At 41.9% G+C, this 13962-nt stretch overlaps 1 protein-coding gene across 1 annotated transcript in view; it reads left to right on the top strand.

Moving 5' to 3' along the window:
- LOC106609680 (transcription factor E2F7) overlaps window positions 1–13962 on the top strand; it is a 191527-nt gene that overhangs the window by 17075 nt on the left and 160490 nt on the right. Inside the window, exons 5-10 of the mRNA XM_045700104.2 lie at window positions 313–561; window positions 2093–2251; window positions 2618–2755; window positions 3226–3393; window positions 5051–5138; window positions 6300–6669. Of these exons, the coding sequence (XP_045556060.2) occupies window positions 313–561; window positions 2093–2251; window positions 2618–2755; window positions 3226–3393; window positions 5051–5138; window positions 6300–6669 (1172 nt within the window). The remainder of the gene's footprint in view (window positions 1–312; window positions 562–2092; window positions 2252–2617; window positions 2756–3225; window positions 3394–5050; window positions 5139–6299; window positions 6670–13962) is intronic.

Raw genomic sequence — 13962 nt, 5'->3', positions numbered from 1 at the left:
CAGAATAGCACCAGGTTGTAGTATAAACCACTGTACCTTCCAGAATAGCACCAGGTTGTAGTATAAACCACTGTACCTTCCAGAATAGCACCAGGTTGTAGTATAAACCAAGCCATGTCTGAGACTATGAGGAAAGTCAAGATGCAGCCAGACATGATCTACTGCATCATTAAATCCTGTTGAGGTACCTTAGTTAGAGCTTTGTTAGTTAGAGCTTTGTTCTATAATCAGCTCACATAACAGAACACTGAAATCATGTTGCTGACCCCAGTCTGACCTGTCCCCGGTGTCTGTCTGTCTGTCTGTCTTTAGGGGTGGAGCGGCGGCGGATCTACGACATCGTAAACGTCCTGGAGTCTCTGATGATCGTGGGGCGCGTGGCTAAGAACCAGTACGTGTGGTACGGGCGGCGGCGCCTGGGGTCCACCCTGGCCGAGCTGCAGGGGATGGGCAGGCAGCAGCGCTACCACCTGCACATGGAGCAGGCCGGGGAGGGCGGTCACAGAGAGGGAGCCACCACACACCCCCCAGAGGAGGGAGGGGAAGGAGACTCCAGCTGTGGTGAGAGCAGAGTAGGGGGAAATTGCCCCTAGACGCTGACCTTGGGTTAGTTTTACGTTGTCCTAAAGGGACAATCTGCGATTGCTACATCAGGGGCGGCTGATGGACACAGCAGGGTTGAATTATAATTTGGGATGTGTGACTGAAGCTAGAAGTTTGGTGTCAATTCTGCATGTATGTCAATGGGAGATTTGGAGTGCCTTCAATGCTCCGTGTGCAACTGAAGTTTGGATTTGTTTGGATGTGCAGGGTGTGTGTTTGACAAAATTATTTTGTCCGATTTTCTGTCTAAAATACAGGAAATGTGATTACTGAAGGTTAGGTAAACTGTAACAAGATACTTTCTAGACCGCAATGTATTCTGGTCAACCGTCTCCATGATAGGAGAAGGGTGAAGTTGCCCCTAGACACTGATCTTGGTTCAGTGTTGCATTTTCCGCACTAATGGTTAAGGTTAGGATTGGGGGGGAGCTTCTCACAACAGGTAACGGATCACTTCTACCCTGTGTCGTTATTAGTCAAACAGTCTGGTTAATTAACTTCAGCGGGTGTTTGGAGATTACTAGTTAATATGTGCCACATCAGAAGCTCAGCCGCCAAGCTTCGCTTCTGTCGCCATTCCTCTGCTGTCATCTCCCAGTTGTATTAGTGATCCATCACATTGACGAGGAGCGCTTGGTCATCACACACATTAACACAAAGAATCCCATCAGCCTTGATAAACCCGTGAGGCCCTGCCCCCTACCCTCGTCTCCATGACGATGAGGAATGCTTTCATCGACTTGGGCTTAAAGGCAAATCATTTGTATTTTTTATTTAACCATTATTTAACTAGGCAAGTCAGTTAAGAACAAATTATTATTTACAATGATGGCTACCCCGGCCAAACCCTAACCCGGACAACACTGGGCTGTGTGTTTCAACGTGGCTAATTACCTAACTAGGTAGCTGCATGTAGCTAGCTAACAGAATCCAAAGCTACTGTTCCCTAGAGAGGCAGTGGTTGCCATGGATCTGGCGTCCCCTCCTGCAGAACACTAGGCCTGCCACTTCCCGTCATAACGTGTCCCTTTGGTGTCACCCCCAGGGAGAGGAGGGCAGAGTCACTTTCTCTCACTGAATAAGGAATGTTGTCGTTCGTATTATGGTTCTGTTTGACAAGACCACCTGTTTGACAGGTAACTCAGGTCTTGAATCAAATTTCCATCGTTCTCTGTAACATGGACCATAAAGTAGTATTATTATTATTATTATTATTACTATAGGAGGAGCGTGTGACATGCTGTAGGTCAGATTCAAACCCATGCTGACACTGGTATGTAACTGCTGTCGGCAGCACTAGCCACTAGACCATACAAGCCACTGCAACGTCCTATTCATTAGTGCACACCATCGCAAAACGTTTTGCAACGGAAAAGCGAAAACAAGTTCAGGTAGTTCCCTCCCTGTTTCTGTCCATTTTCTTCCGTTTGCCACTTAGTGAATAGGACCCAGTATTCCCTTTAGCTTTGTTCTGCTTGTCTGTTTGCAGCGGCCGCCAGCACGAGGAAAGACAAGTCCCTACGCATCATGAGTCAGAAGTTTGTCATGCTCTTCCTGGTGTCCAGGACCCAGACGGTCACTCTGGACGTGGCCGCCAAAATCCTCATCGAGGAAAGCCAGGACCCCGCCAGCCACAGCAAGTACAAAAGTAAGCATCCTATTTACCTACATAGTGCACGACTTTTGACCGTGCAGTCAAAGAGCCTCTGACACAACATCAAGTCCAGGTAGCCCCTACCTGTTTCAGTCAGTTTCTTCCCTTTGGGGCCTAATGATCACAACCCAGCCACCAAATAGCTGCAGGTTGAGTTTCCCCTAGTACAATCCTAGGATCAGCTTTTCCTCTAATAATCCTAACCTTAAACATTAGTGGGGAAGATGCAAAACTGACCCAAGATCAGCGTCTAGGGGCAACGTCACTGTACACCACAGATACCCCCAGACATCCCTCCCATTGGCCTTTTTACTGTGGTGTTAGATTCTAATCAGATGAATCATTTTGATCTGTCTTCAGCTAAGGTTCGGCGGCTGTATGACATCGCCAACGTCCTGACGAGTCTGGGATTGATCAAGAAGGTCCACGTCCGGGAGGAGAGGGGGAGGAAGCCTGCGTTCAAATGGATCGGCCCGGCAGACTTCCACAGCAGCCGTGGTAAGATTGAATTGAAATGATTTGGGTAGTGAATAATACAGCCAGATGTGGATCCCCAGAGGACAGCACTTAAAAGCATTCATTAAAACACCTTTCACAGTGGTCCTCGGTGGTAAAACAAATAACATCACTCCCATATTGGTTCAGAAGGGCATCAGCTCAGTACTTCATAGGGAGACTATCTATTAAACAATATTACAGTAAATGGAAATGGATTCATTATACATTTATAATGGAACTCTCTTCACTACTACTAAAACGAATCATTAACCTGTCTACTGACCAAGACTAACACGCTCTGGGATGAATTTCTCCTAGGCACAGATCTAGGATCAGCTTCCTCTCCTCCTATCCTAGCCTTAACTATTAGTGTGGAAAATGTTAAACTGACCCAAGATCAGTGTCGAGGGGAAACTTCACCCTACTCCTACTGACACACAGAACTCACTGACCACTCTGTTTTTCAACAGAGGACTCTGAGGCTGTGGCGGCCATCGCTCTTCCGGAAGCCATCGCTCTTCCGGGCGGCAGGAAACAGAGGCTGGCACGCCATGCCTCCTTCAGTGTGGTGCCCACCTCCGTGGCCAGCCAACGCCGCGTCAACTCGGCGCCCAGCAGCCCACGCAGAGAGGTCACGGGTAAGGAGTCAGGACAGACAGCTCACATCACAACTGGTTCCCAATGACTCAGTGGGTTAGAGCACATAGCTGTCAACTGTCAACCAACTACTAATCTGTTGATATACTAGGGTTACAGGTAGGGTTCAGACTTAGGATAAGGTTAGGGTTACAGGTAGGGTTCAGACTTAGGATAAGGTTAGGGTTACAGGTAGGGTTCAGACTTAGGATAAGGTTAGGGTTACAGGTAGGGTTCAGACTTAGGATAAGGTTAGGGTTACAGGTAGGGTTCAGACTTAGGATAAGGTTAGGGTTACAGGTAGGGTTCAGACTTAGGATAAGGTTAGGGTTACAGGTAGGGTTCAGACTTAGGATAAGGTTAGGGTTACAGGTAGGGTTCAGACTTAGGATAAGGTTAGGGTTACAGGTAGGGTTCAGACTTAGGATAAGGTTAGGGTTACAGGTAGGGTTCAGACTTAGGATAAGGTTAGGGTTACAGGTAGGGTTCAGACTTAGGATAAGGTTAGGGTTACAGGTCGGGTTCAGACTTAGGATAAGGTTAGGGTTACAGGTAGGGTTCAGACTTAGGATAAGGTTAGGGTTACAGGTCGGGTTCAGACTTAGGATAAGGTTAGGGTTACAGGTAGTGTTCAGACTTAGGATAAGGTTAGGGTTACAGGTAGGGTTCAGACTTAGGATAAGGTTAGGGTTACAGGTAGGGTTCAGACTTAGGATAAGGTTAGGGTTACAGGTAGGGTTCAGACTTAGGATAAGGTTAGGGTTACAGGTAGGGTTCAGACTTAGGATAAGGTTAGGGTTACAGGTAGGGTTCAGACTTAGGATAAGGTTAGGGTTACAGGTAGGGTTCAGACTTAGGATAAGGTTAGGGTTACAGGTAGGGTTCAGACTTAGGATAAGGTTAGGGTTACAGGTAGGGTTCAGACTTAGGATAAGGTTAGGGTTACAGGTAGGGTTCAGACTTAGGATAAGGTTAGGGTTACAGGTCGGGTTCAGACTTAGGGTAAGGTTAGGGTTACAGGTAGGGTTCAGACTTAGGATAAGGTTAGGGTTACAGGTAGGGTTCAGACTTAGGATAAGGTTAGGGTTACAGGTAGGGTTCAGACTTAGGATAAGGTTAGGGTTACAGGTAGGGTTCAGACTTAGGATAAGGTTAGGGTTACAGGTCGGGTTCAGACTTAGGATAAGGTTAGGGTTACAGGTCGGGTTCAGACTTAGGATAAGGTTAGGGTTACAGGTCGGGTTCAGACTTAGGATAAGGTTAGGGTTACAGGTCGGGTTCAGACTTAGGATAAGGTTAGGGTTACAGGTCGGGTTCAGACTTAGGATAAGGTTAGGGTTACAGGTAGGGTTCAGACTTAGGATAAGGTTAGGGTTACAGGTAGGGTTCAGACTTAGGATAAGGTTAGGGTTACAGGTCGGGTTCAGACTTAGGATAAGGTTAGGGTTACAGGTCGGGTTCAGACTTAGGATAAGGTTAGGGTTACAGGTCGGGTTCAGACTTAGGATAAGGTTAGGGTTACAGGTCGGGTTCAGACTTAGGATAAGGTTAGGGTTACAGCTAGTTAGCTGAACATCTACCAACCGTCTATTTGGGACCATTCAAATAAAGTAATACTTATAAATGTAATTAACTCACGTCTCCCTCGGTTCTGTCCAGGTCTGCTTCCCCAGTCAGTGGACTATTCCAGAAGGTGTGTGAGCAACAGCGCGGTGTGCCGGCTGCAGTTTGGAACCACTGTTACAGGGTAAGTAGAACACACACGGAAGGAGGCTCGCTCACACACACACACCAAACCCCCCAGGCTGCTACAAATCCTGTTCCTAATCACGCCATCACTTTTCATACGCCATCCAGTGGTAATAACCTTAGATTTACTGCAAACAATCTACAACTTCTGTGTTGCATTTCATGATCTATTACACTGATGGCCAGCCGGTTGCCAAGGACTAGCTTGTTGGTTGAATGTAATGACACATCAGGTCCACTGGTATACTACAGGGCTGCCATGTGAATAAAATACTTTTGACCAGAGCCCTATGGGAGCCCTATGTGCCCTGGTCAAAAGTAGTGCACTATATAGTGAATAGGAGGCCATTTGAGACACGTTCTATGTGGTGATTTAGTTGGAGCTCAGGAACAGGAAACTGGGCCCTTAGAGGAAGTGATGCGTGCAAATGACCAGCCCCAGAGGCTCCGACTTGGAGTTGTTAATAGGCCTGGCTGAAACTCTCCGCAAACTGTTATTGGTCCACGTCTCACAGTTCATTTCATTTCTAAAAGGTGGTTTTCGTAATGGTTCGCTTTCTGTTTTTACTCTTACCCTGGTGTTTGTTTAGGCTGGGGTTGACATGTTTTACATGAGTTGGCTGCAGTGTCTCCTGGTCCTCTCGGTTTCTGACCATTTCTACTAGGGATGTGGTGGCTATTTCACCGGTGGCCAAGCCACAGCCGTCTCAAGGCTGTTGCTGCTCTAAGTGTTTTTGGAGTGGGGGTGGAGGAGGGGAGGAGACGAGTAAAGGTTGCTGGTTCCAAACTGCTGAGAGGGAGGGGTTTGTTGTTGTATTTTTTACAATTGAAATCTTGTCTGGCTAATGCACCGTCACCACTGTCTTGTGTTTCTGGCAAAAATATCATTTAAGGATTTTACTACTATATGTTTCTACATTCTAATGTCCCGTCTTTTTTTATAAACAGTATAATGCAGGGGTGTGAAACTCAGTTCTTCGAGGACCATGTCCGTTTAAGACCTAGAGAGTTCCTAACTAATTCATATCATTCATTGGAGCGAAGACCTGCAGATACTGGGCCCCTCCAGGAAATGAATTTGACAGCCCTGCTACAGAGCATTTGCTTGGAGAGAATGACAGAAACATATGTCTAAGTTGGTTCCTCTCTGTCTTTGCAGTGTCTCCCACCCCAGCGGCAGACTTCAGAGCCCCACCCACAGTGACGGCAACTCCCTGCTCTGCTCCCCGGGCCTAGCCCCCCTGGCCGTGCCCGTCCACCCAGAGGGTTCATACGTGGGACCCCTGTCCCCACAACCCCCAGCATTCTCCCCCCATCCCCACCACATGGCCTATCTACCCAGCCTGTCCCAGGCCTCGGTGGTCATGCTGTACGGAGGTCCGGCGGCGCAGGATGGGCTTGACCGCTTGACCACGGAAGTTCAAAGGTCACCGGGGTCAGGGTCCAGAGAGAGCATCCTGGGCAAGAGGAAGAAGGATGAAGGAGTGGAAGAGAAGAGGGAGTCGCCTGAGACGGAGCTATCTGAAAAGGTGAGTTTGTGGAGAAAACGTGAAATCCACAGATGTACTGTGGATCTCTGATTGACAATAAGCCTGACACGCTTCAGGTAGTCGTTGTCCATGTTTCCACACTGTACCTAGGATCAACTCTGACCTTAGATCACTGTAGATCATCCTCCTGCTAGACCAATCACAGTAATGTATGATCCATATTTAAAGGGGAAGTTCAGTGTTTTACTACTTAACGATAGAGGGTTCCTCACCCCGAAAGTTGTGAAAAACTAAACTTCCCCTTTTAATTAGAAGCGTGGTGATTTGACAACCGACAAGACAGGTCAGGGAGAGCGACGCTTCATACTGTAATGTCTCGGGCCTAGATTCAATCAGATCAAGCGTTAACCGGCGATAGTGGACTCCCTCATAGCTGATGTTTTGGCGGTGTCGGAGGTGGAACTGCGACACCGCGTCCCACTCACGTTAAAGTTCAGAAGGAGAAAGTGTAGGCTACATCGACATAATGACGAGTTCTATCAGTGTTCAATCTTGTAAACGAGGCTGCATGGGATTCTCATAATGCGACTCCGTGCAGCCAATGGCAATGTCCGCTTTAGGTATAGTGATGTGAGCTGCTTGTGGATTTGACAGCTCTAACGCAGTTCCACCTCAGACACCGCCAAAACAATCTCTATGCCAATGTCACATAAAGCAGATCTGATTGAATAGAACCCTCAGTCTTAATAACACACTGGTTTCCAAGGTGACCAGTACACTCTATGCATTGTTAATAATGAGCTTCCCAATGATGCCCTTTTGTTATTTATAAGAGTGACTCACACACTGATACGACTGCTGGGAAGTCACACACACACAGAACTGCCTGTCTGGCTGGACACTCCAGTTAGACACACTCTAAAGATCACAGTCACAGTACATAACCTTGTCCTCTGTTGGTTTCATTCAACATGTGTACTGGAAGTATCTGTGTCGCTTCCTATATGGAACCCTATTTGCTATATAGTGCACTACTTTAGACCAGGGTCTATAGGGTAGTGCACTATGAAGCGAATAGGGTGCCACTTGGGACTCAGTCCTGAACAAACAAATGGTTTGTTTATGTACGGGAATGTTTTCTCCAAGGAGGGGAGTTTCATTTTCCTCCACGGTTGTGTCCCAAATGACACCCTGTTCCCTATGGGCCCTGACCAAAAGTAGTGCACTATATAGGGAATAGGGTGCCATTTGAGAAGCAGCCCATGATTTTGTGAGGTTCATTACATGTGAAGGTGAAAGACATAACTCAGAAGAATGTGCTGTTTATGTTCAGAGATCTCTTCATAATGAAAAGAGGTTTCCTCCAAAGTTGCTTAGCAACATTATACTGATTGATTAGAGAATCGAGAGCTTCTGATGATGATATGAAGACATTGAAGTAGTAGAGGACATTATGATATGAAGACATTGAAGTAGTAGAGGACAGTATGAAGACATTGAAGTAGTAGAGGACAGTATGAAGACATTGAAGTAGTAGAGGACATGATGATATGAAGACATTGAAGTAGTAGAGGACATGATGATATGAAGACATTGAAGTAGTAGAGGACAGTATGAAGACATTGAAGTAGTAGAGGACAGTATGAAGACATTGAAGTAGTAGAGGACATGATGATATGAAGACATTGAAGTAGTAGAGGACATGATGATATGAAGACATTGAAGTAATAGAGGACATGATGATATGAAGACATTGAAGTAATAGAGGACATGATGATATGAAGACATTGAAGTAGTAGAGGACAGTATGAAGACATTGAAGTAGTAGAGGACATGATGATGATATGAAGACATTGAAGTAGTAGAGGACATGATGATGATATGAAGACATTGAAGTAGTAGAGGACATGATGATGATATGAAGACATTGAAGTAGTAGAGGACATGATGATGATATGAAGACATTGAAGTAGTAGAGGACATGATGATGATATGAAGACATTGAAGTAATAGAGGACATTATGATGATATGAAGACATTGAAGTAGTAGAGGACATGATGATATGAAGACATTGAAGTAGTAGAGGACATGATGATGATATGAAGACATTGAAGTAGTAGAGGACATGATGATGATATGAAGACATTGAAGTAGTAGAGGACAGTATGAAGACATTGAAGTAGTAGAGGACAGTATGAAGACATTGAAGTAATAGAGGACATGATGATGATATGAAGACATTGAAGTAGTAGAGGACATGATGATATGAAGACATTGAAGTAATAGAGGACATGATGATATGAAGACATTGAAGTAGTAGAGGACATGATGATATGAAGACATTGAAGTAGTAGAGGACATGATGATGATATGAAGACATTGACGTAATAGAGGACATGATGATGATATGAAGACATTGAATTAGTAGAGGACATGATGATGATATGAAGACATTGAAGTAGTAGAGGACATGATGATGATATGAAGACATTGAAGTAATAGAGGACATGATGATATGAAGACATTGAAGTAGTAGAGGACAGTATGAAGACATTGAAGTAGTAGAGGACAGTATGATGATATGAAGACATTGAAGTAGTAGAGGACATGATGATATGAAGACATTGAAGTAGTAGAGGACATGATGATGATATGAAGACATTGAAGTAGTAGAGGACATGATGATATGAAGACATTGAAGTAGTAGAGGACAAGATGATGATATGAAGACATTGAAGTAGTAGAGGACATGATGATGATATGAATACATTGAAGTAATAGAGTACATGATGATGATATGAAGACATTGAAGTAATAGAGGACATGATGATGATATGAAGACATTGAAGTAATAGAGGACATGATGATGTGAAGACATTGAAGTAGTAGAGGACAGTATGAAGACATTGAAGTAGTAGAGGACAGTATGAAGACATTGAAGTAGTAGAGGACATTATGATGATATGAAGACATTGAAGTAGTAGAGGACATGATGATATGAAGACATTGAAGTAGTAGAGGACAGTATGAAGACATTGAAGTAGTAGAGGACATGATGATGATATGAAGACATTGAAGTAGTAGAGGACATGATGATATGAAGACATTGAAGTAATAGAGGACATGATGATATGAAGACATTGAAGTAATAGAGGACATGATGATATGAAGACATTGAAGTAGTAGAGGACATGATGATGATATGAAGACATTGAAGTAGTAGAGGACATGATGATGATATGAAGACATTGAAGTAGTAGAGGGCCTGATGATGATGATATGAAGACATTGAAGTAGTAGAGGGCCTGATGATGATGATATGAAGACATTGAAGTAGTAGAGGGCCTGATGATGATGATATGAAGACATTGAAGTAGTTGAGGACATGATGATGATATGAAGACATTGAAGTAGTAGAGGACATGATGATGATATGAAGACATTGAGTAATAGAGGACATGATGATATGAAGACATTGAAGTAGTAGAGGACATGATGATGATATGAAGACATTGAAGTAGTAGAGGACATGATGATGATATGAAGACATTGAAGTAGTAGAGGACATGATGATGATATGAAGACATTGAAGTAATAGAGGACATGATGATATGAAGACATTGAAGTAATAGAGGACATGATGATATGAAGACATTGAAGTAGTAGAGGACAGTATGAAGACATTGAAGTAGTAGAGGACATGATGATATGAAGACATTGAAGTAGTAGAGGACATGATGATGATATGAAGACATTGAAGTAATAGAGGACATGATGATATGAAGACATTGAAGTAGTAGAGGACATGATGATGATATGAAGACATTGAAGTAATAGAGGACATGATGATATGAAGACATTGAAGTAGTAGAGGACAGTATGAAGACATTGAAGTAGTAGAGGACAGTATGATGATATGAAGACATTGAAGTAGTAGAGGACATGATGATATGAAGACATTGAAGTAGTAGAGGACATGATGATGATATGAAGACATTGAAGTAGTAGAGGACATGATGATATGAAGACATTGAAGTAGTAGAGGACATGATGATGATATGAAGACATTGAAGTAGTAGAGGACATGATGATGATATGAAGACATTGAAGTAGTAGAGGACATGATGATATGAAGACATTGAAGTAGTAGAGGACATGATGATATGAAGACATTGAAGTAGTAGTGGACAGTATGAAGACCTTGAAGTAGTAGAGGACATGATGATGATATGAAGACATTGAAGTAATAGAGGACATGATGATGATATGAAGACATTGAAGTAGTAGAGGACATGATGATATGAAGACATTGAAGTAGTAGAGGACAGTATGATGATATGAAGACATTGAAGTAATAGAGGACATGATGATGATATGAAGACATTGAAGTAGTAGAGGACATGATGATGATATGAAGACATTGAAGTAGTAGAGGACATTATGATGATATGAAGACATTGAAGTAGTAGAGGACATGATGATGACATGAAGACATTGAAGTAATAGAGGACATGATGATATGAAGACATTGAAGTAGTAGAGGACATGATGATGATATGAAGACATTGAAGTAGTAAAGGACATTATGATGATATGAAGACATTGTAGTAGTAGAGGACATTATGATGATATGAAGACATTGTAGTAGTAGAGGACAGTATGAAGACATTGAAGTAGTAGAGGACATGATGATGATATGAAGACATTGAAGTAGTAGAGGACATGATGATGATATGAAGACATTGAAGTAGTAGAGGACATTATGAAGACATTGAAGTAGTAGAGGACATGATGATATGAAGACATTGAAGTAATAGAGGACATGATGATATGAAGACATTGAAGTAGTAGAGGACATGATGATGATATGAAGACATTGAAGTAGTAGAGGACATGATGATATGAAGACATTGAAGTAGTAGAGGACAGTATGAAGACATTGAAGTAGTAGAGGACATGATGATGATATGAAGACATTGAAGTAATAGAGGACATGATGATATGAAGACATTGAAGTAGTAGAGGACATGATGATATGAAGACATTGAAGTAGTAGAGGACATGATGATATGAAGACATTGAAGTAGTAGAGGACATGATGATGATATGAAGACATTGAAGTAGTAGAGGACATGATGATATGAAGACATTGAAGTAGTAGAGGACATGATGATATGAAGACATTGAAGTAGTAGAGGACAGTATGAAGACATTGAAGTAGTAGAGGACATTATGATGATATGAAGACATTGAAGTAATAGAGGACATGATGATATGAAGACATTGAAGTAGTAGAGGACATGATGATATGAAGACATTGAAGTAGTAGAGGACAGTATGAAGACATTGAAGTAGTAGAGGACAGTATGAAGACATTGAAGTAGTAGAGGACATGATGATGATATGAAGACATTGAAGTAATAGAGGACATGATGATGATATGAAGACATTGAAGTAATAGAGGACATTATGATGATATGAAGACATTGAAGTTGTAGAGGACATTATGATGATATGAAGACATTGAAGTAGTAGAGGACATGATGATGATATGAAGACATTGAAGTAATAGAGGACATGATGATATGAAGACATTGAAGTAGTAGAGGACATGATGATATGAAGACATTGAAGTAGTAGAGGACATGATGATATGAAGACATTGAAGTAATAGAGGACATGATGATATGAAGACATTGAAGTATTTGAGGACAGTATGAAGACATTGAAGTAGTAGAGGACAGTATGAAGACATTGAAGTAGTAGAGGACATGATGATGATATGAAGACATTGAAGTAGTAGGGGACATGATGATGATATGAAGACATTGAAGTAATAGAGGACATGATGATATGAAGACATTGAAGTAGTAGAGGACATGATGATGATATGAAGACATTGAAGTAGTAGAGGACATGATGATGATATGAAGACATTGAAGTAGTAGATGACATGATGATGATATGAAGACATTGAAGTAATAGAGGACATGATGATGATATGAAGACATTGAAGTAGTAGAGGACATGATGATGATATGAAGACATTGAAGTAGTAGAGGACATGATGATATGAAGACATTGAAGTAGTAGAGGACATGATGATGATATGAAGACATTGAAGTAATAGAGGACATGATGATATGAAGACATTGAAGTAGTAGAGGACAGTATGAAGACATTGAAGTAGTAGAGGACATTATGATGATATGAAGACATTGAAGTAATAGAGGACATGATGATATGAAGACATTGAAGTAGTAGAGGACATGATGATATGAAGACATTGAAGTAGTAGAGGACATGATGATATGAAGACATTGAAGTAATAGAGGACATGATGATATGAAGACATTGAAGTAGTAGAGGACATGATGATATGAAGACATTGAAGTAATAGAGGACATGATGATATGAAGACATTGAAGTAGTAGAGGACATGATGATATGAAGACATTGAAGTAGTAGAGGACATGATGATGATATGAAGACATTGACGTAATAGAGGACATGATGATGATATGAAGACATTGAATTAGTAGAGGACATGATGATGATATGAAGACATTGAAGTAGTAGAGGACATGATGATGATATGAAGACATTGAAGTAGTAGAGGACATGATGATGATATGAAGACATTGAAGTAATAGAGGACATGATGATATGAAGACATTGAAGTAGTAGAGGACATGATGATGATATGAAGACATTGAAGTAGTAGAGGACATGATGATGATATGAAGACATTGAAGTAATAGAGGACATTATGATTATATGAAGACATTGAAGTAGTAGAGGACATGATGATATGAAGACATTGAAGTAATAGAGGACATGATGATGATATGAAGACATTGAAGTAGTAGAGGACATGATGATGATATGAAGACATTGAAGTAGTAGAGGACACGATGATGATATGAAGACATTGAAGTAATAGAGGACATGATGATGATATGAAGACATTGAAGTAGTAGAGGACATGATGATGATATGAAGACATTGTAGTAGTAGAGGACATTATGATGATATGAAGACATTGAAGTAATAGAGGACATGATGATATGAAGATATTGAAGTAGTAGAGGACATGATGATATGAAGACATTGAAGTAGTAGAGGACAGTATGAGGACATTGAAGTAGTAGAGGACAGTATGAAGACATTGAAGTAGTAGAGGACATGATGATATGAAGACATTGAAGTAGTAGAGGACATGATCATATGAAGACATTGAAGTAGTAGAGGACATGATGATGATATGAAGACATTGAAGTAGTAGAGGACATGATGATATGAAGACATTGAAGTAATAGAGGACATGATGA

The sequence above is a fragment of the Salmo salar genome, chromosome 17 (assembly GCF_965601325.2).
Source record: "Salmo salar chromosome 17, fSalSal1, whole genome shotgun sequence".
In the NCBI taxonomy this organism is placed as follows: Eukaryota; Metazoa; Chordata; class Actinopteri; order Salmoniformes; family Salmonidae; genus Salmo; species Salmo salar.
Note: the sequence above shows the minus strand (reverse complement) of the source record. Positions and strands in the feature narration are given on the sequence as shown.